At 36.8% G+C, this 21604-nt stretch overlaps 1 protein-coding gene across 5 annotated transcripts in view; it reads left to right on the top strand.

Annotated features, from left to right (window-relative positions):
• The window catches only part of LOC139133226 (coiled-coil and C2 domain-containing protein 2A-like), a 58659-nt gene that overhangs the window by 14933 nt on the left and 22122 nt on the right, over positions 1 to 21604 (top strand). For all 5 annotated transcript variants that reach the window (XM_070699716.1, XM_070699715.1, XM_070699714.1 and 2 more), the window contains exons 9-25: positions 276 to 443; positions 1322 to 1502; positions 2221 to 2360; positions 4083 to 4211; positions 4885 to 5094; positions 6032 to 6156; positions 7512 to 7652; positions 8247 to 8403; positions 9222 to 9435; positions 9954 to 10113; positions 10899 to 10983; positions 11470 to 11623; positions 12136 to 12286; positions 12873 to 13011; positions 13928 to 14131; positions 14789 to 14881; positions 20988 to 21079. In XM_070699716.1, coding sequence (XP_070555817.1) covers positions 276 to 443; positions 1322 to 1502; positions 2221 to 2360; positions 4083 to 4211; positions 4885 to 5094; positions 6032 to 6156; positions 7512 to 7652; positions 8247 to 8403; positions 9222 to 9435; positions 9954 to 10113; positions 10899 to 10983; positions 11470 to 11623; positions 12136 to 12286; positions 12873 to 13011; positions 13928 to 14131; positions 14789 to 14881; positions 20988 to 21079 — 2543 coding nt within the window. The remainder of the gene's footprint in view (positions 1 to 275; positions 444 to 1321; positions 1503 to 2220; positions 2361 to 4082; positions 4212 to 4884; positions 5095 to 6031; positions 6157 to 7511; positions 7653 to 8246; positions 8404 to 9221; positions 9436 to 9953; positions 10114 to 10898; positions 10984 to 11469; positions 11624 to 12135; positions 12287 to 12872; positions 13012 to 13927; positions 14132 to 14788; positions 14882 to 20987; positions 21080 to 21604) is intronic.

The raw sequence follows: 21604 nt of genomic DNA, 5'->3' as shown, positions 1-21604 counted from the left end.
CCGCGGCCAAGTACAGTGTGTCTTCAGTCGTGGTAAAGGGTCGTAGGTCGCAGTGCGCCGGAGCGCCCGCACGCGACGGAATCTTTCAGTCTACTATCAAAGATGTATATTTATAAGGTTGTTGTACCGTTTAAGTATACTATGTGTACCTTGGCCCCAGTGCTGTGCATTACCCTGTAGTGCATGTCAAGCAGTACAGCGCACTGTGTCCTCGTGCAATATTTTGTGGTATTTTGGTGATAATCTTGTATTTTAACCTGCTCTTGCCATCTCAGGAATCGGCAATGCCGTCAGAGGAAGAAGCCTTTGATTTCTTCGTCAAAGTCTTCGATAAAGAACCAGATCTGCCCAGCGTACCTCCGACTGGTGAACCAGAAGCAGGCCCCAGTGAGGAGAGGGAGGAGTCTGCTAAAGAAAAAGAGAAAAAAGAAGAAAAAGAAAAGGTATGAACACTGCCCTCACAGGGCAGTTATGAATTTTGTAATCTTTGAAATGGAATATGACATTCAGGAATTTTATAAGATACATAATATCTTACAGACTTTAGAACTAATCTTCTTTTATTTGGCTGCTCATGTGAACTACAAATACGAGATATATGTTCAAATTTATTGGCAGCATAACTGCTTTTAATTCTGTGGATGAAACTGAATCCATCATCACTAAGAGTGAATAGAGACTGCAACTGTAAGTTTCTTACTAAACTCAGCTGCTGACAGAAACTGGGACAAATATATGTCTTTTTTGTGACTGTGTTTATTGATGCAGGTCGTAGTCACATCCCCTGACGTATGATCTTCATAGTTAAAATCATTACATTGGTACATGTAGTAACAAAGTACCAATTCTGCCATTCTTTTGTAAAGCATCATGTCTGAATTTCTCGTAAGAAATTTCATATATATTTTTGCATTTGCACATTAATGTTGGAACTGTTAGGTGGTTAGGATTGACCCATATGTAAGAATTGTAAAGTCAAGACTCTTGCTGTATTTGAAAGCTTTCAGTGACGCCCATCAAGATAGCAATATGATTAACTAACTATATTGAAGTAAATATGTTGATGTACAAATCGTTATGTAAGTGCACATCGCTACTGTGCAGTGTTTGCACTGATGAATAAAGGCTACATATACAACATATTTTACCATGAAAACACAAGTCTTACACTTTTCTCACTGTGGCAGACCATGAAGTCTAATTTTCTCTGGTTATTGGATATTTTGTCCTTTATTTTCAACATTTTGTAAAAAATGATAAAAATTTTATGGAAACTGACGGCAATCTGAAATTCTCATTTATCTTTTGTCAACTCTCTAAGGATGAGGAGGAGAAGCCTGTAGAAGATGCCAAGGAAGACGAGCCGTTGCTTTCGGACTATTTTGTTGATCTGGAAGAGTGGAAGACACAGCCATACTCAGTGAACAGGGCGCAGTATACGCCGTATCAGAAAGTTGTAGATCGAGAAGCAAAGGTGTATTTCAGACCCTCTGTTGCATCAGGTAAAATGGCCATGGATATTGTCTTTTCATTACAAGTAGTTTCGATGTCATCAAAAGTTTGTACGGACAATTTTGACAAACTACTGAATGCAAAGTAACAGTCTCTTCCCAATCCGGATTGTCCAAGAGAGTCAGCGATTCATTACCCAGTCTTTTGTTTGAAACATGCTGAAAGAGATCTCCACTTTAATCCCCTTGTGAAGACATTTTTAACGCATATATGAAACAACAGCTATTTCTGACATCTGCTGGAGATATTGTATGTACAAATTGGCTAACAGTCAATCCTTTGAGACAACATCACATGCGCACAGAACACAGTCCACACACAAATGTGCTGCAACTATAACCAGATGTGAACTGAATGTGCTCCCTTTACCAAGTGTGTTTGTCTCTGTGGATGTGGGAGTTAGTGCCATAACATATGGTACAACAGTGGACCATGAAGCTCTGTAGGAGATTTCCTGATAGCACAATGAAAATGAAACTATTTTGTAGGCAGTGTGTAAGCAAATGTTGTCATAAATGTTGCTGTTTGTGAAGTAAAGCCAATGTTTTAGAACAGTGTATCAAAAAATTTTATTCTGTTTTGAACCTATGACATACAAAAGGAAAAATTCTGAATGTTTATCACTTGTCAGTGCCTCATCTTGAATTTCTTCTTTGCACGCCCAGTTTTCAATGAAGCTCAAAAGTAATCCTTTTGAAACATTTGCAGTACCTGAAAATGACAAGATACCGGAAGAGAGGCAACCTCGATATCTTGAAGATGAAGGGTTCTATGTGGGAGTGAGACCCCCTGTGGAAAGACGTAATGTCAATATTGAAGAGAATCGATTACTTATGAGAGAAGACAAGGTAAGAATGACAATATTTAAGATAATATGCACCTTGAAAATGAAAGACTTAAACTTTTGCTCGAACTTTTCTCAAGGAATCTTTCAAACATTCTCTTTCAAAATCAACAATAAAAATTGGGGATCACCGAGCAAATTTTGGCACTAAAGAAACAAATTACCTAACATTTACCTGTATTTTAAAATCAAAATGGCCGCCATCCCTGTGTTACGGTAAGTCTGTGGAGAAAAATGGACTTTTCAATTTTCAAAAAACTAAGACAGTGAAAATATTTCCTACACCAAGAGCTGTAAAATGAGCCCCCACAATTGGTGGATTAGAAAAGAATTATAAAAGTTTGAGAGTCTGAATGTCTGTTCCTGGGGGTGCATTCTACCTTGGAGCCCCAGAAATTGAAATTTTTGGCAATTTTTTTTGTTCGGTTTGTCAACTGTAGATATTTGGTCTTCTTCATACACTGCATGGTGACTCACCCAGTATTTCGTCAGTCAATGCTGTGTGTATATGTGTGTGATATGCTTCGTTATTGTTGATGACTGAATTCAGGTTCAGACCAGAATTGAATAATCAATGATAACTATGCATGTTACAAATGTACAGTCTTTGTTGATGAGCCGAATACATGGTATTTCAACATGCTGTAGACGGGAGACCAAGAGAAACTGTCATCAATATGTGGAACAAAAATGCCTAAGAAATTGGCAAAAGTGATAGTAACTGGTCGCTCACAAGCAAAGTTTTAATAGTCAGTGGTTACCAGTGTTTTGAGAAATAAAATTTCAATAAAACTGATTGTTATTCTATCACAAAAACCTGGAATATTTATTTACCAGTCAATGTTATAATGCCCACTGTGTTTAAGACATACATGTCAGGGCTCGAAATTAACTTTTTTCCCTGGTATTCCACTTGGGCTACCATTTTCTGAAGTTGGTAGCCCAGTGACAATGGCTGGTAGCCCATGCATATTTTAGTTTAGGGATTTTTTATCATTAACAAGAGAAGAAAAAGCTATTTTTAAAGATTCTGCCCGTGAAGTGAATTTGTTAGACATTTGATGTGAATACTTGCATATCTTTATTACGCAAAGGAAACTGGTATAATTGACGACAGTGACACTAAACCGTTTTGTGACCTATCATTGTATTGACAACCCATTTCATTCTCAGAGTTAGGTGCCAATCTGATGGTCGTCATGGCAATGACCACCACCTTCTCAGCAGGGCTAAAACAAATCATAGGCTTTCTGTAGTAGGGACGAGTTTGTGGTTAATACCTTTTGATCAAAATGCAATGAGAATACGTTTTCGTTGGCTATCATTTTCTGTGCCTGTCATCCAAGTACATCAGTTGAGATATCGAAACTTTCTTGGAAAGTTTCATCGCAAGGTCGTCTTTGTAATTTGCAAAACAAAGTCATAGTCTGGCCTTACTGTGTCCAGCTGGGTTTGACTGCATTTAGCTCGTCCAAAAGTGAAAGACCGGACATGGCATGCCGAGTACTGACTGAATTTCATGTGGGCTACCATTTCATGGACTTTGGTAGCTCCAGGGAAAAGTTGGTAGTCTGTGGATGCGGGACTACCGCTAATTTCGAGCCCTGCATGTTAAGGCCCATTGCTTGTTATATAGAACTTGTGGCCCACCAAAAGTGCAGCATCTATAAGAATTAACACGGCCTGTCACATTTTATGCATTTTTAACATGACTGCTTGTTTTCAGGGTCGGAAATGGTTTGGTGATGATGGTAGGATTATTGCACTACCAGACCCTTTGAAGGACCAACCCACACGGCCACCAGTCATAGAACCAGAAGACATTGATGTCTTTTTGCAAACAGACTATAAGAAGGTAATGAGATAAATATCACATACTACCATTTTCATTCGCTCTAAGCCTTTCACCCCATTATCGTGTCTAGAGGTCCAACTTTACCACAGAAAACAATGGGACTGGTTCAAACCATGGTGGTGAAAGGGTTAATACACTTTTTTTATGGTACAGTCTGTTGTCTCTCAGCTATTGACAAGTACACGGCACAGATTGACTGTTTTTCAAAAGGTATCATTTCTGAAAGTGACATTTAACGATTCCAGGGTTGTTGTCATTTTCAAAATGCATATAGCTTTATAGTTGACATACTAGCAAGCTGGATTCTGTACAGTCATTTATAAAATCAACTACCATTATCAAGTAACATGAATATTGTATGTCATTTGAAATTATTCAAGCAATCCAGCAAAGAACAGTTGCTCAACGAACAATTTTTTTTTGACAGTCCTGAAAAACAAGCAAGTGAACCATAATACCCTCACAATTTCAGATGGAACATAATAATTCCTTTTTGCTCAGTAACTATTCACACCAACAAAACAAAAGTAGTATAACCATTATCAAAAGTTACATTTAGTTTCCCTGTAGTGCGCGGTAAAATTGTTCTGTATATATGAATGATTTACGCATGTGTTCAGAAATATCATCCCATTTGTATTTATTAATCCATCCTTTTTTCCTCATCTGCCAGGCATATGTTGTGGACTTTGATAGTCGCTTCATCGATGGACTTGGTGAAACATACGGCAGTTATCAAATTGACGTAGATATCAACTCCATAATCTTCAGCCACCACTCACTGTTCAGTAAGGAGCATGTGCTGGCCGCCAAACTGCAACAGCTGTACAGCCAATATCTGATGAGAAGCCAGAAAGATGCCACCACTTTTCTTACAGACAAGGTGAGAAAGCCAATGGAATCTGTCACTCTCTGACCTTTGAACCCCGGCTTTTTTGGAAAACATGATATCGTTCAAGTGTTCACACCATACAGTGTTCAAAGGTTGAAGGTCTGACAATTTCAAGGTTCTCCACAAGAGGCTTTTGAGGAGTGGGCGACCCCTCTGTTTTGGGAGCATTCATATATCAATAACAACACAAAACAATGTATTTTTACTACAAAAGAATATGCAAATTACACATTGGTATATAAATTGGCCACCCCTTTGTTTTTCCAAGCTGTCAAGAACACTGAATTTTACATTAGTTTGTTCATACAACCTCTGTTGTAACAGGAAATGAAATTTTGTTTGCCATTGTATTCTTTTTATTATTGTCTTTTACAATACCGGTACAACAAATTGTTTGAGTCATATACATAATGCAATGCAACATGCTGATTAATATAATTTGCATAAATGAATATTTATCCACCTCACACCTTGCACTATGAGCATATACAAATCAAATTCGACCAATCATTTTGGATATACAATAGTTTCAAAACAGGAAAACTTCGACATAAACTTAGAAATGTCACAAAATTAGAATTTTGGTGCAATAATAAGTCAAACACCTGGCGTACGATGGTTGACACTTTACATACTGTCCACTTGGCGAAAGAACGGTAAAACTCAAGTTTCACCAAATGCATGCAATATTGTGCTGAAATTTCTAGTGGGTTTAGTATATTATGATCAAACTTACACATCTCCGGTCATTTTTAAAGATCAACTCCAAGATGTCCTTTCCTTTCACCGAGAAAAAGTCAGATTGTAAAATTCTTTTCCATCATCTTCAAGGTGGCTCAGCAATCTTACCTGTGTCAGGCAAACTGATAGTTTGTTCGTATTTGTCAGACAGAAAACTTCAACTGCAATAAATCTTGTTTTGTCTTAGTTACGAGCTCTCAAGGAAGCAGTGGCGCACTTAAAGAAACAGATGGATGCACAGATGAAAGATCTCAACTCATCCTTTGCACAAGATCAGATGACGCGTTACCAAGACTACAAATATGAAATCAGGTACAGCGATATATCTGTTCATGTATATCAGCTGATCGCTGTCATAGATTCACCACTAACTGTAGATGATTGTAGATCAGTCTACCGGAGATCAGGTTGCCAACAGAAATTAAGGAAATTTTGCCTATTGTCTTCATTTGTTGATGTCATTTTGACTTCTTTGGAAGATTGCAGTTTGTCATTGGAGCCATCATGAGAACCCAATGATTTATCAGAATTCTCTTTGAAGCAAAACACATTTTCATGTTATGTGCATCTGTACACAGGAGAAGGAAGAGCAACTGACAAAAAATCTTTTTTGACTCCTTGAATTCAGAAATCTTAAATGAGAGAGCTCTGTTCGAAACCTGAAAACTTGATCATGCAGTCCATGCCCAGCCTAGTTTGCTATAATCAGTAGTTTGAGTTTCAACTTCACAAAAAAAATCAAGAATGTATACAATCAGAAAGTTAGCCTGCCCCCCAGTTTTTTTGGTCAGATATACAGTTTATCATGTGAGCAACATTCAATGGATGCAATCAAAAACCCTAGTGTGATTTAATGTGCACCAATGACCCCAAATTTTCGGTGATGTTTCAGCAAATGATTAGGATGTACATGTATTATGGTAGTCTGCGCCTCAAAAGTGAAAGACTTAAACTTTTGCTCAAACTTTCCTCAATGAAATATTCAACCATGCTTTTACCAAATCAGGGGTCACCATGCAAAGTATGGTACTTAGAGAAACACATTTCTTAACATTTACTGATATTTGAAATTCAAAATGGCTGCCATCCCTTTGTCAGCTCAAGTGAGGGAAAATTAAATTTTCGATTTTCAAACATATAAGACGATGAAAGCCTTTCCTACACCAAGAGCTTCAAAATGAGACCCCGCAGGTACTATATCAGAGAAGTATTGTAAAAATTTGAGACTCAATATCTGTCCCTGAGGCACATCCTACCTTAATGAATTGTAGCTGAGGGCTGTCATTGGCACACCCCCCTCTTCTGGTAGTACAGCATCTCATTTTAATTTAATTTAAGAATATTAATTATCAATAGAATTTTGATCAGGTTCTATGCTTACTTGCTGGTTTAGAAAAAGAAGTCAGTAAAAAGCTCAGTGGGGTCTGTTTATGTGAAAGTGTACTTCAAGTACAAGCTGCCAAGTGGTTACAAACACCTGTATGTTGGATAACTTGTAGTAAGAGGTTTTGCAGATAAACAGCATGCACACTGTAAATCACAGAAATACAAAGACATAATTAACAGGTTAGCATCGTTTGTATGGAAATAAATTGCTTTTCATCGAAAGCTGTCTCATATCAAAGACGAGTCCTGGACACAACCTCTATTTCACTTTGTTCAAACAGACAAACAAGGAAGTCACGTGACACAGAGATGCACTATGACAGACAGCTTCTGAAGAATATACTGAAGGCATGGAAAGAAATCAAGGCTCTGCGTGAATCTCAGGGCTGTATCAACACAGCCGTCAAGCTCAGTGTTAGAAAGTAAGTGCAGTTTTCTGGTCCTTTCACCATGTCATCTGCTGTGCTTACAGAAATACTCAAGGGAAAAATGGAAATAACATTGTCCAATCTACCCAGGTTTGGTCTATTTCACAATTTTCATTTTAGCTACTGTAATCGATGGTCAAATCAGTGTAAATCACCGTGTCTGTGTCTGCCATATCAAGACAAGGCAGTGAAAATCATGTTTAGAAGAAATGTCCCGAGGGGCTTTAACAGGTCAAGTTTATTCAAGTATGTTTAATTGCAGGGATGTAGAAAATAGCTGTCAGCTGGCAAAAACAACTGGCTGTTACCTAAAATTTGCCGGCTGTGAAAATTTAGTTTCAGTAAAAAATCAAGACATTTTGCACAAACATTGTGCACTCACACACCACTTGTAACCGCCTATACTTTTATTTTTGCCACGTGTTACCAAAATTTTCTACATCCTTGCACTGGACATGTTTTCTCAACATGTTTTTATCAACGTGACGGAACAGCAACACACAAACTTTAGTAGGAAAAGAGTTAACTTTAGTCAGATATCAAAGATGGCATTAGTAATTAATCTGTGACATGTAACTCTGTCTTCAGGGAGGAGACAGACAAGGATGAAGATATGACACAGTGGAAGAGAGACATTGATGAAGAGATCTCTGAAGCTCGAGAAGAGTACGAGGAAACCTTCAATGAGAATATGAGCCGATACAACCTGGCTAAAGCTGAATATGACAGACAAAAGAAAATCAAGGTATGATATCGTCTGGCTTCTGTTTTTAGAGTAGTTCACACCTCTAAAGTTTCAAAAACTAAACCCTTGCTCAAATTTTCCTCAATAAGACGGTCAACTGTTCTCATACCAAATAAAAATACAAATCAGAGGTCACTGTATAAAGTTTGGCACTAGACGAACAAATTACCTGATATTTACCAATATTTGAAATTCAAAATGGCCACAATCCCTGTGTTAACTATATAGGGAAAAAATATTTGATTTTCAAAAACTAAGATGTTGAAAATCTTTCATACTCCCAGAGCTTCGAAATGAGTCCCCAAAAGTGGTAGATTGGAAAAGAATTGAAAAAATTTGAGAGTCCGAATATCTGTCCCTGAGGTGTTTCCTACCTGATGAAATTTTGCTACTGTGAGAGACTTATACAGTGAAACCTGTCTAAACTGAACCCTGTCTAAACTGGAAACTGGTCTATACTTAACACCTTTTCTAGTCCCTTCCACATAAAAAGCCATGTTTAAAGAACCTGTATAAACCAAACACCTCTATAAACTGAAGTTTTTTCAGTCCCTTCTGGTGTTTGGTTTAGACAGGTTTTACTGTATACATATTGTTTAGCTGGCAAGTTCTTTTGTACCTTTGTGATCTGTCATGTACCACAACTGAACTACCCTTCTTTTACATGCCACATGGAAACCATACACTATATATTTTTTTACCATGTCGGTCATATTATTATCCATGCATAATGTATGTATTTGAATCTTCTCAATGCTAAGATGAACAAGAATGCAGAACTTCAACGTCGTCTTGTTTTAACATTCATCTATCTTCAGGATGCAATAAAAAAACGGAAGAAGCGGAGGAGGCCTAAGAGACAGGGATCTCGGGAGAATCTGACAGACAGAACCAGTGACACGGGCGGAGAGTCTCAGACAGAAGACGATGAAGACGCGATTCCTGAACCACAGAAACCTGCCTACGAGTTTAACGAGCAGGAAGCAAGGGAGAAGATCAAATCAAAAGCCCAGCAGATTATGAGAAAACCAGGTAAAGGGAATGATGTGATTTTGAATAGATATTCTTTTCAAGAGAAGATGAAGTGAGTGTGAAAGTGACGTTGCTTGATGATTACATTGTAAGATATGTAAGATGGTAAACATGGGAAAGTGTGCTTAGTTTCTGGACATTATCAGGGAGGAGAAAATGTCCCATGAAAACAATATCTCCATTTATGGAAAGTTAATTAGTGATTAGTTGATGCCTCCTAGGCCTTTGCTAATACAAAACGAATTGTTGGTCAAATCGATATGTTAGCTTGATAATTCAAAACTGAAAATGCCTGAGTCTCAGCTGAGCTGTTCCATACCCAAAATTTCACTCATTGTAGTAAATTGATTGGCCTTATAAAAACACAAGAGTGCAGGGTTAGAACCAAGAGAGAAAGATATCTTTACAGTAAGTCTTGTTATAAATGCAAGAAATGATGAAATGAATCCTGCTGATATTTGTGTCATTCCTCAACAGTGAACACATGGACATTGTGTTGTCTATTTCTCTCATTGCAGGTGAACCCAAGCTGTACCCAGAGCTCACAAACGCAGCGGTCATCACGCCAACACACAACTGTCCCAAAGCCGAACAGTCCAGACGACGGGATCAACAGAAATGCCAGTGCTATGTACGGATACTCTTCAACAATAAGGAAGTGTCAAGAACCTCTGTCAAGTAAGCGGATTATTTCAAAATCTAGACAACTTAAATCTGTGACTTTGTATTTTGTTTAGTGCTTTGAAGAGAATGCATCAGTCTAATTACCATCAAGGTACATGTAGTTGGCGCCTCAAAAATGAAAGACTTAAGCTTTTGCTCGAACTTTCCTCAAGCAAACTTTCAACCATTCTCTTTCAAAATCAAGATTGAAAATTGGGGTCACTGTGCAAATTTTGGTACCAGAGAAAAAAAATTAACCAATAATTACCGACATTTGACATTCAATATGGCTGCCAACCCCTTGTTATCTCTTTTAGGAAAAATAAAATTCCCGAATTTCACAAAACTAAGCCAGTGAAAACTTTATTTACTCCATATGCTTCAAGGTGAGCCCACACCAGTGCTATGCCAAAAGAATATTGTAAAAGTTTGAGATCCCAAATATCTGCCCCCGAGGCACATTGTACCTTAAAGTGGCAGCTGCATCCCACATTCTGTATTAGTTCTCATAGACATTAACTACTTACATGAATGTAGTCCTTGTTCTCTTTTGAAATTTGAGACTAGTTTGTAATCAATTTGTTTAGCGATCGAGCTGATTAATAACCTGTGCATGAAAAACTGTATTTCAAGGCATGTACTCTTTCATCGCATCAGTTTGTCCCAAGCCAATCGTTTTTCTGGCAAAGATGCTGGAAGGGTTGATCAGTTCAACATTATAGTTTGTGCCATTTACAGATCTTGAAATTACAACCCTGATATCTGAGGCACCATGTATTCTCTTTGTCTCTCTTTTCTAGGACACTTACCTCTGATTTCACGGTACATTTTGGCGACATCTTCAACATACAAATTGTGCAGTGGCCGGAGAGCATTCGCCTTGAGGTAAGACTCGTCTGGCACATACAGTAGTTCTTCAGTGTGTACATATCGTACCTGACAGAAAATTTGAGAATGTGATAGACAAACTTATAGGGTTGGATCAATACAGTCTAGTCACAAATACTATTGTGTATTACCTTTTCCTGTTATTACTGATTTTGTTGTTTTCAAAATAAAGATAAAGGTAATTTCGTTTCTGTTTTGCTGTATTTGTTCAAATGTTCAAAACCTGGAGGTAGTTTTCGCGTTGCCTTCATTTTCAAAACAAACAATATATGGTTTCTCCTGTGCCAGTGAAGAAATTGTTACCAAGTGTATCAATTGAATCCCTTGTATGTATATTATTTGAGATAAAGATTAAGAAGAGTTGTTCCACATAACGTATGAAATTACAATATGACCAGTACCCCAGAAACAGGCAGAAGCGGAAACATCTTGATAGACAACAGACAGAAAACGGTTGTCAGTGTTGGTTTTCTTCTCTTTTAGGTCTATGAGAATGGCAGTTTTTCAGATACGATGCTGGCTGAAGTGTATGCAGCCATACCTGAACCACAAGTCACAACCAGTAACGTGCAGATAGAAGAGCTGGACTTCAGCAGTGATCAGAAAGTGTCGTACGGTCATGAAGGCGTTGGAAGTGGTAAGTTAAATAGCGCATTCCTCCACTCAAGGAAGAGTATTAAAACTGCCTATGTCAACTGTGCAGTTACCCTACTGTTAGTCATTCCTTTCAATCAAGAAAATATTTATGACATTCAGATTGGCCAACGGAACTCTCTCATTCTGCTTGTGTAGACTAAAAGATCTGTTTGAGGGCGCTCTGAAGAAAGAATGAGAAGAGCGCCCTCTGGTGTATCTTAAAAATATCTTTATCAAACACCCATCGACTATGAACAGTGAACGATCACTTTATTGAAATTGCATAGCTGCGCGAGTTTATGGGCTCACCCCAGTGTGATATTATTCAATGTACAACCAAAGACGAAGGACACGTGACAAAAAAGAAAATATGAAGAAAGAGAAATTAATATATGTCATCATCTGTATGAATAATAAAAGTTCTAGAGAAGTGAACATTTTTTGTTGCAGAAAATGTTCATATTTGTGACTATAATTTTGCTGACAACCCTTGTTCCTTGCCTTTAATAATAGGATACACCTTCAAGATTGGAGATGAAAACCTGGCGCAGGAATACACTCTATTGACCTCTGGTTGTCTACTGGCCAGTGTGGCATGGGGCGTGGGGGATGACGGTACAGTACTGGTGCCTCCAATATCTCAGACTGCAGGAACTGCTCTGGGGTATGTCATGGTATCTCTCAGGGTGTGTGTGTTGTCTGTGTGCTTGTGTGTTTTGTTATGATGTTCAGAACTGTATTATCATACGATTGTGCAGAAATAAATGGTCTGACCCGAAAGCCATAATAATGCAATCATTGTGCCAAGCATACATGTGTTATGGTATTGGTAGGAAAATCAAAAAAGTGATCGTGAATTTGTTGATGCGTGTATGTTGGAGAAAAAGCCACTTACAAATTAATGAATCAATTTTGAAATGTTTCAATGGCTATATCTATTTAACTCACCAAGTATGAACGAACATTCACATCATAAGAAAATATTACCTTGTGTTCAAATGAATTATTTTACTTCTCCTGAACATATTTTGCTTGTCCACCATAAGCTTTACAACATATGTCATTTGTCAATAATTTGATTCAAGATAGTCAGTGGCAAATGATTGCTATCTACATTGAAAATTCTGACTTTATAAACACATCAACCCCCACCCCCACCCCAATCCCTTTCCATCATTTTCACTGGTGTGGTTGGGTAAAAAGTAAAGAGTAAAGCAGGTGGAAACAATGTTAATCCAATTGTTCCATAGGTCTGTGAAGCAGTTTGATGCTCTGTCTGCAATCGGAGCGACCGGGATGGTAGACACGGAAAAGCTAGCAAAATGGATTTCAGAATCCAGGCTTGATCCCAACGACCCAGCAAATGCAGCTTTGCTTCACCTAATAAAGGCAAGTAAATTTGTACACAAGAAATATATTTATTTTGGGTGTTTTGCTTATTTTGAAAACAAGAGTTGGCATTCTATTACAAAATTAAATATCTGGTAAGGTTTGGATGTTGTACGTCATTGTTCCTGGGCTGTCATTTTCACTGATGAATAGATAGCACATTTATCAAGTCAGGGCTTGCAAAAATTCAGTTGTTAACTTTCAAACATCCATTATTAAGCAATGAATCACCTCCAGCCACAAGTATACCATGAGATTTGACCAGTTTATGACATTGTATGTATGAGTAATAGCGAGTGCATATATGTTGTGAATTAGTAAAAATCAAGTGATATACTGGTTGTGGAAGTGGTTTATTGCTACTACATGTATATCATCTTCAAATTCTGGTGTGAAATGTTAAAAATGGGATTTTTCTATGACTGAGAGCGTGCATGCGTTCCAACTGTGCTATATTGTGAATATATCACTATTATAATGTAATAGCTATGTAAATTAGGCAAACCTTCAATTTTGAGTGTTTAAGAAAGTACTTTGTCAGTTGTGGGTGGCACTGTATTTCTCTGAGTTAGTTCACCATGCGTTTTCAGACATTGTTGGGGCAATGAATCTGAATCTGTCAGTCTGATGCAGGTAATGACCTTGAAAATTTATTTTGTATCGATCACTGCCTTGGTTTCATTCTGACAGCAAAAATATATGCTGATGATCTACATAGACCACCATGCTGAAACGTTTAATTTCACATCCAGAATTGATCGATAAGTACGGGTAGGTGGATCCTGGTCTGTCTACGTATGGACAAAGTGTAGTACAATGTAGATGTGTATTTTGACAATGACTCCGGAAGTATAATTCCCTCAAATTTGAGAAGCAGTTTGTTACATCTGTGAGTTCTCCATATTTTTTCCAACAGCATGTCAGTGGTGATGACAAGAAGATGCCGGTATACTTCCGACTTGAACAGTTGCAGCAGGAATTCAACTTCGTGACGGATGAAGAACTGGAAAAATCCAAAAGATTCAAGCTCATCGAACTGCGAGAGAAAGAAATTCCGGAATTCCGGAATTACTCCTTAATTCCAATCAGAGAGAAGGACGTAACAGATGATATTTTTGAAGTAAGGACTTTATGCAGTTACTTTCCTCAATTGACTTGTAATCTTTTCCGCAGATTGGATAACATAACACCGAATCAAAGAAATATTGGGAAATTTCCATTTGAGTTTCAGGCATGTTAGCAAGCCAACTTAATCCACAATTAGGAAGTATAGGCGCAAGTATGTACTGTACTACAAATATCTGAAGGGAATATGTGTGAAAGGTCACAGAAAACCAGCAAAAGCCATTTGATGAAAGTGGTTTAGCTTAAATCTGTTATTTTCTGTGATAAATATATCCCAAAAAGGGGACTGAAAAACTTATACAAATATATTAGTGTCTGCCATGTAATTTAGTACTTGTATATTTGTCTTTTACTGCCACAGAATAGGTTTTCCGCTCACTCTAAAGATAACATAAATCTCTTGGTGAATGTAGGAATTTCTTAAAATTTCATTAGGTCAGCCCTAAAACATTACAGTGTACATACATGTACAATAACAAAAATGCTCCTGGATTGAACAGATCACTGTTTAGTTGTTGGCACGTCAAACCGGCATAAAGGACTTGACATGTTTTGATGATGTCACTCATCCTTTGCTTGAGCACACTCACTGCTAATCCTGCCTTCTGAGAGTAAAATGTATGTTTTTGGGCTTTTGTTTCTTTTTCATCAGGAGTATGAAAAGAAGAAAAAGGCAGAGAGAGATTTACAAGTTGGCGATGACAAGGATCCACACAGAGCTGCAGTGGCGAAGTTCCTTAGCAAGGTAGATGTCTCCAAATCACATTTTGACAACTATGTATTTCTCTGACAGGAGGCAAATGAACTCCTATCCTTGAACCAAAACCAAAACCAAACCTGATCTTACAGGACATTGCTGCAGTTGCAGTGAAAATGCATCTTTTTAATTAAAATTTGCCCATCACCTCTTGTATGCTGTCCATCCCTAATTCTGTCATAGAATGGCCCTCTGACAATAGCAAACACTTTGGAAAGTTAAATGAAGAAAGGTTATGAGGGAGTTCAATCTTAAAATCTTAAACAAGACTTTTGATTATACAGCTCAGATTTTACAGCTACTGAGTAAACTGATGAACTCTGATCTCTTGAAGCAATACTCACGAAGTTTCCAACTGGTCTACGTTTTGTGTACATGGGTAAAATGTGTATAATCTTGTTTGATAATTGTCCCATATACATCTGCTGAAACAAAAAGTTGACTTTCTTGTAATAAGGCTGCGTTCACAAATAACGATTGGGGGGGGGGGGCTGGAGGAATTTCGATTGAAATCTTATTTTTTTTCAGATCCCCCCCCTAAGTACCCCAAAAAATTTTCAAATGCCCCCCCTCTATATGGTCAAAATTTTTCAAGTCCCCCCCCTAACTATCACAGGCCCGCATATTTGTAAAGGATGTGAGCGCAGAAAAAATAAACATGTATAGCGCCATTCCGCTCACAGGTGTTCAACACAACCTGTTTTAGCACTTTCTATAGTCATATTCCCAAGGCAAGTTCTTTAAATGCATCAGTGAATTTTTTAGATTTATTGGTCTAAAAGCCAACTTGAGTTAATTCAACTCTGGCCAGGTCAATTGCTCCTGCTGAAGAGCACACAAAATGACAATCATGAGAGAGTAGGCAAATTGTGAATTTTGGCTAATTGCCATATTGCACAGTGACCTACCAAAAATTTGTTTCAAAACTACAAGACATATATGGATTAGATGCTACTCAAAATTGACAACACTGGAAGGTAAAATGTTTCATCAAATAAATGTTTTAATCTCTGAAATTTTGGGTGTAATAATTTTAAATTTGTTTAAAAAATAAATAATTCCATTTGGTCACATATTTTTTCTTTTAGTCTTTACTGTTCAAAGTTTTACATCAGATTCTGTAACATTTTATAACAAGAATGTGAAAATTTAGAAAATCAAGCATGGTGACCCCATCTTTTTTCTTTAATACCGTATTTGATTATTCTCATATGCCAGAATTCAAATATTTCTATGTTTCTTCCATGTGTTGCTCTCTGGCCTGATCTTGTGTACAAGTATGTTTCACTGTCATGAGCATCATTTGACCCAAACTCTTCTGCATGTACATCAGAGTCAGAGCTATCTCTTTCACTGATCAGGTATGCAGTGACAGTGACACCGCAGGAGGAGAGCATTAATGATAGTGACACTACCCGTAGGCAGTAGCTGTATTAACTTTTATAATTTTGGCAATATTTTTGTTCAGTTTTACAACTGCATTCTTGTTCTACTCCCTACAGCATGTTGAATTGTCTAGTATTCAGCTAATGCTATCACAGCCTATATATGTGTACCATGCATTAAAACACTGACAACTGACTGTCAGCCTGGACTCCAATAAAATTATCACCAAATACGTATTTATATTTATATATACAGGCTTTGTTGACAAACTAAATATTGTGTGTTTGAGCATGCTGTAGGGAGATAGCAGGAGACTATAGTTGTTCCATTGCATAGAAATATTGCAGAAATCATTAACAGTTGCAGCTTCTGCCCAGGTTACGAGGCTCAAGTTTGCTTTTTACGACAAACCACACATTTAGATTTTTTCGAGATACAAGTCATGAAATGTGACAAAATGGTTCTAAATTTTGTTAAATTATTCCTATGATGACATTAAAAATGGTATTCATTTTTCATTGAATTATCTACAAAAACTTGGAATAGGAAAATGTAAAACACAAATGGGAACCAAAAATTTTCAAGTCCCCCCCCCTACAGGTAGAGCAAAATTTTCAAGTCCCCCCCCTCTACTACCCCAAAAATTTTCGAATCCCCCCCCTGAATTCCTCCAGCCCCCCCCTAATGTTTTTTGTGAACGCAGCCTAAGTGTTACAAAAAATGGCCTGATTGGACGTACGTCATGACTTTTTAATGATTTGATTGATAAGGTTTGCGATGTCGATGTTTTTGAAGAATCTCATTCAACTTTTAATAGACATATTAATTTGTTTTTGTCATTGTTTGATGTTTAGGGTACTTTTATCTCCCATAGCCATATGTATATATGGCAATGGAAGCTATTCTTATAGGCTAGGGAAATGTCTGTATGTATGTATGTCTGTATGTCTGTATGTCTGTATGTCTGTCCGTCAACATCAAAAACTCCAAAACCGCTGCACATTTCATCTTGATATTTGGTGTGTACATGGATGATGGGCTGTAGATGAGATTTTGTTCAAATGAAGTTGTCATTGCCAAAAATATGCAAATTAAGTGAAAAAATGTAAAAACAGTCAAAATTGAAAATCTCAATAACCACTGAGCAGATTACATGAAAAATTAGCATGTAAGTACTTTGGGCTGACCTGAAATAATTGTGCTTTTTTTGATTTTTTGATATTGTTGAAAATATACAAATTAGTGCCAAAAAGGCGTTTTTGGTAAAAAATCTTCTTCTTCATAACCGCTGGTCAGACAGCTTTGATATTTGGTATACAGGTCCCTATGGATAACCCAACTTGGATTCGTTCAAATTGTGATGAAATATAAAAATCTGTATTTTTAAGGAATTTTTTTGTCATTTTTGGTCAAAAATTATTTCATCAAAACCGCTCGTCTGACAGCTTTGATATTTGGTATACAGGTCCCTAGGGATAACCAATTTGGATTTGTTCAATTGTGATGAAATATGCAAATCTGTATTTTTAAGGAATTTTTTTGTCATTTTTGGTCAAAAATTTATTTCATCAAAACCGCTCGTCTGACAGCTTTGATATTTGGTATACAGGTTCCTACAGATAAACTAAATATGATATATAGAATATATGATGAAATCTGCAATTTTGTATTTTTGTGCAATTTTTGACATTTTTGTCAAAAAATGTGTTTCTCAAAAACTACTTTCTGATGCCTTTGATATTTGGTATACAGGTTCCTGGGGGTTCTCCAAGTGTGATATAGTGAAATTGATGAAATCTTCAATTTTGTTTTTTGGGTCAATTTTTGCCGTTTTTGGTCAAAATATTTGTTTCTCAAAAGTTACTCATATGATAGCTTTGATATTTGGTATACATTTTTATACATAATTATGATGAAATCATCAATTTTGTATTTTTGCAGCTAATTTTGCCATTTTAGGTCAGGCCATCCTGAAATGAGCTATCAAAGATCTCAACCATCTTCATCAATACATATGTCACAGAAAGTTGCTCTCTACATAACACAGCAGAGCTCTGTCGACTATTGGGTCGCTTGTGTTTTTCAAAACCGCTGGTCAGACAGCTTTAATATTTGGTTAACAGGTCCCTAGGATGACCTTAGTGAGATGATTTCATACAGTCAGGAAATACTTAATTTTGTATCCATGTCTATAGTAGCTTCAGGGACATTGGCCCTATGTTTAAGATAATGTTGTGATTCAGTAAGCATTTGAAATGGTAAACTGTATTTGGTGTTGAAATGCGGTAAAAAATAATGAGAAACATAGCTGAGGTGATTTCAGCAGGTTTGGTTTCCAACAAATATATTCAAAGTCTTTTTCAATGTTAAAGAGTGATGGAGGGGGGGGGGGGGGGGGGTCTGGCAGATTTTGAAAAAATCCAAACAAATGTCAATAAAAAAATCAGCCACAGAAGGTTTGTCAAAAGAAAAGGTGAGATAGTGGGAAAAAAAGAATGTACAGTGTATCGGATAAAAAAGATGTTCCTCATCAATCTTCCAGACAACCCCCTTTTATCAAATGGTACACCGCTGATGTATTTTTGTGTGCCATTAAACATGCAGTGTTTTAGTTTAAGATGTCAATCAAGTTAGGTAAGGATTTGAAAGGAATAGTCAAGTTCACCACAGTTTAACTTTATCTCTTGTATCATCATCCTTGTGTAATTGGTTAAGTTTGTAAGATGCTCCAGATGTGGATGTACCAGCTGTTCTGGAAGAAACACATGTTTACTTTTCCCTATAGGGTTTCTGAGTAATGATTGCATGTTGAAATCTCTCATGTATCTGGTGCATGGGCAAAATGTAAATATTGGTTGCATGTTATGTATTTCAGTCTATGTCAAATATTGTAAATGAAAAATCAAGACAGTTTGCTGTGTGCTTGTAAAAGATAACATGTATGTCAATACATATTAAAACTGCCTTGCAGTTTGATTGTCTTAAAAATTATCACAGAAGTAGAAACGAAAAGAAACTAATCAAATTGCTGTAACATATTCACCCTCAGTGTCTGTAGGCCTATACTTAACTATTTATCATTACATTCAGCTTTTTGTTATATCTTTATCACTCTCCATGGGCCAAGGCACACTTTGGGTCAATGTCATCACTCTGTGCCAGTCTGTGAATGTCAGTCTGTCTGTATTTAGGCCCATGTTTCATACAATTGGTGGTTTGTTTTGATAACTTTATTTGGTATATAGGGATAACCTAGCAATACAATTTTTTTGACAAAATGTGACATGACTTCGGTGACCTTTGACCTCAAATATACATATTTGTCCATAACTCAGTAACCACAAGTGCTACACCCTTCATGTATGGTATGATGGGACACCTTATGATGCCACATATGTACCTCATTAATTATGTGCATATCTAATTTTGAGCAAGCCAATAGAGCCAGAGGTCTGATTTTTGATATATAGGGATACTATAGGAGAGAATTTTTTTTGACAAATGTAATGTGACCTCGGTGACCTTTGACCTCAAATATACATATTTGTCCATAACTCAGTAACCACAAGTGCTACACCCTTCATATCTGGTATGATTGGACACCTTATGATGCCACATATTGTAGCTCATTAATTATGCACATATCTCATTCTGAGCAAGCCAATAGAGCTGGATGTCTGATTTTTGGTATAAAGGGATAACTATAGGAGAGAATTTTTTTGACTAAATGTCATGTGACCTTGATGACCTTTTACCTAAAATATATGTTTATGTCAATAAATAAGTAACCACAGTGCTATGTCCTTTGTATTTAGTAGGATGGGAGACCTTATGACAACACACGCTTAATTCGGGCAAGTGAATAGAGCTAGAGGTCTGATTTTTGGCATATAGGGATTGATTTTTTGGCATATAGGGATTAATTAGCAATATAATTTTTTTTTCAAAATGTCATGTAACCTCAATGACCTTTGACCTTGATTATACATATATATGCATATCTCAATAACCACAAGTTCTATACCCTCCAATTTTGATAGGATATTAGACCTTAAGATGTCACATCTTGTACCTCATTTATTATGCGCATATGTATTTCTTGGCTTGGCTTTTTTCCCGATTTAGAACCATAACTTAGACATGCCTCATGTGTTTCAAATTGGGAACAACGACATAGACCTTTTTGCCCATAGATCTCAACATATACACTCCAGTGATACTTCTTAATGACCACATTTTCCTGCCCCATCAAGACTAATACTCCTATTACAAGTGGGGACTGTCATTGTCAATGACTTGTTAATGGTTGTATCACAGTATTCGATATTTCTAATTCTGTATTTTTTCCATTTTATGTTCTGAATAAATACATTAAACATATTTCACTGTCTCCAGTACATTACATTTAAGTATTTTCACTTCATGCACTTTATCCCTTTCACACATGTTCAAATATCTGACCAGAGAACAAACACTAAATAGTCCAGGATGGGAGCTACAGTGTCATTGACGCTATTTTTTGTTTTTTAAATTTTAGTGTATTTTATCCTTTTCTTTATTTTCTTGTCTATAAGTGGCTGCCTGATGGCGCTGTTGATCAGCAAATAAAACAAAATAAATAAGATAAAATAGATGTGTAGTGCTCTTCAGGTATAGTATGTTATACCAATGTTATTCATTTTGTTCTGTTTTCCGTTTGCCCTCTAAGGTACGAGAGCAAGTGATGACCCGTTTCCGAGCTGCACAGCATCAGTTTACTTTGCAGGATGTTATTGCAGAGGAGCCAGTTCCAAATATCACGTGAGTCAATCAATTGTTGTGCTCATTCTTTTCGTAGAGTAATCAAACAAAACATATTGTGTATTGATATCTTATTATATCAGTTCATATGCTCAGTTTTGTATTTCAACTGCATTCATACCTGAACAGTTTGCAGTAGCATTTATGATGATTTCATTTGTGTAATGTGGTGCCACAAGCTGTCTGTAGTAATATCAGTGGTGATGGCGTATGTGTAATATTTGTAATATCAGTTATGATAATATAGTGACATCATCAGTTGTTGCAATGATATCAAAAGTGATGACATCATCAGGGTTTGCAGTGATAATCAGAAGTGATGTCATCAATCTTTGCAGTGAAAGCTGTTATTGTTTCATCATCATGTGTAGTGATGTCAGAAGTGATGTCATAAATATATGCAGGGATGTAAGCTGTGATGTTATCAGTCTTTGCAGTGTTCAGTATCTCCAATTTGAGAGATGAGAATTGTGTTTAAATAGATTACTTAAAACAATGACACTTTACCAATACAACTTATTTCAG

This window comes from Ptychodera flava, chromosome 5, assembly GCF_041260155.1.
Source record: "Ptychodera flava strain L36383 chromosome 5, AS_Pfla_20210202, whole genome shotgun sequence".
NCBI lineage: Eukaryota > Metazoa > Hemichordata > Enteropneusta > Ptychoderidae > Ptychodera > Ptychodera flava.
This window is presented reverse-complemented; position numbering and strand designations above follow the sequence as displayed.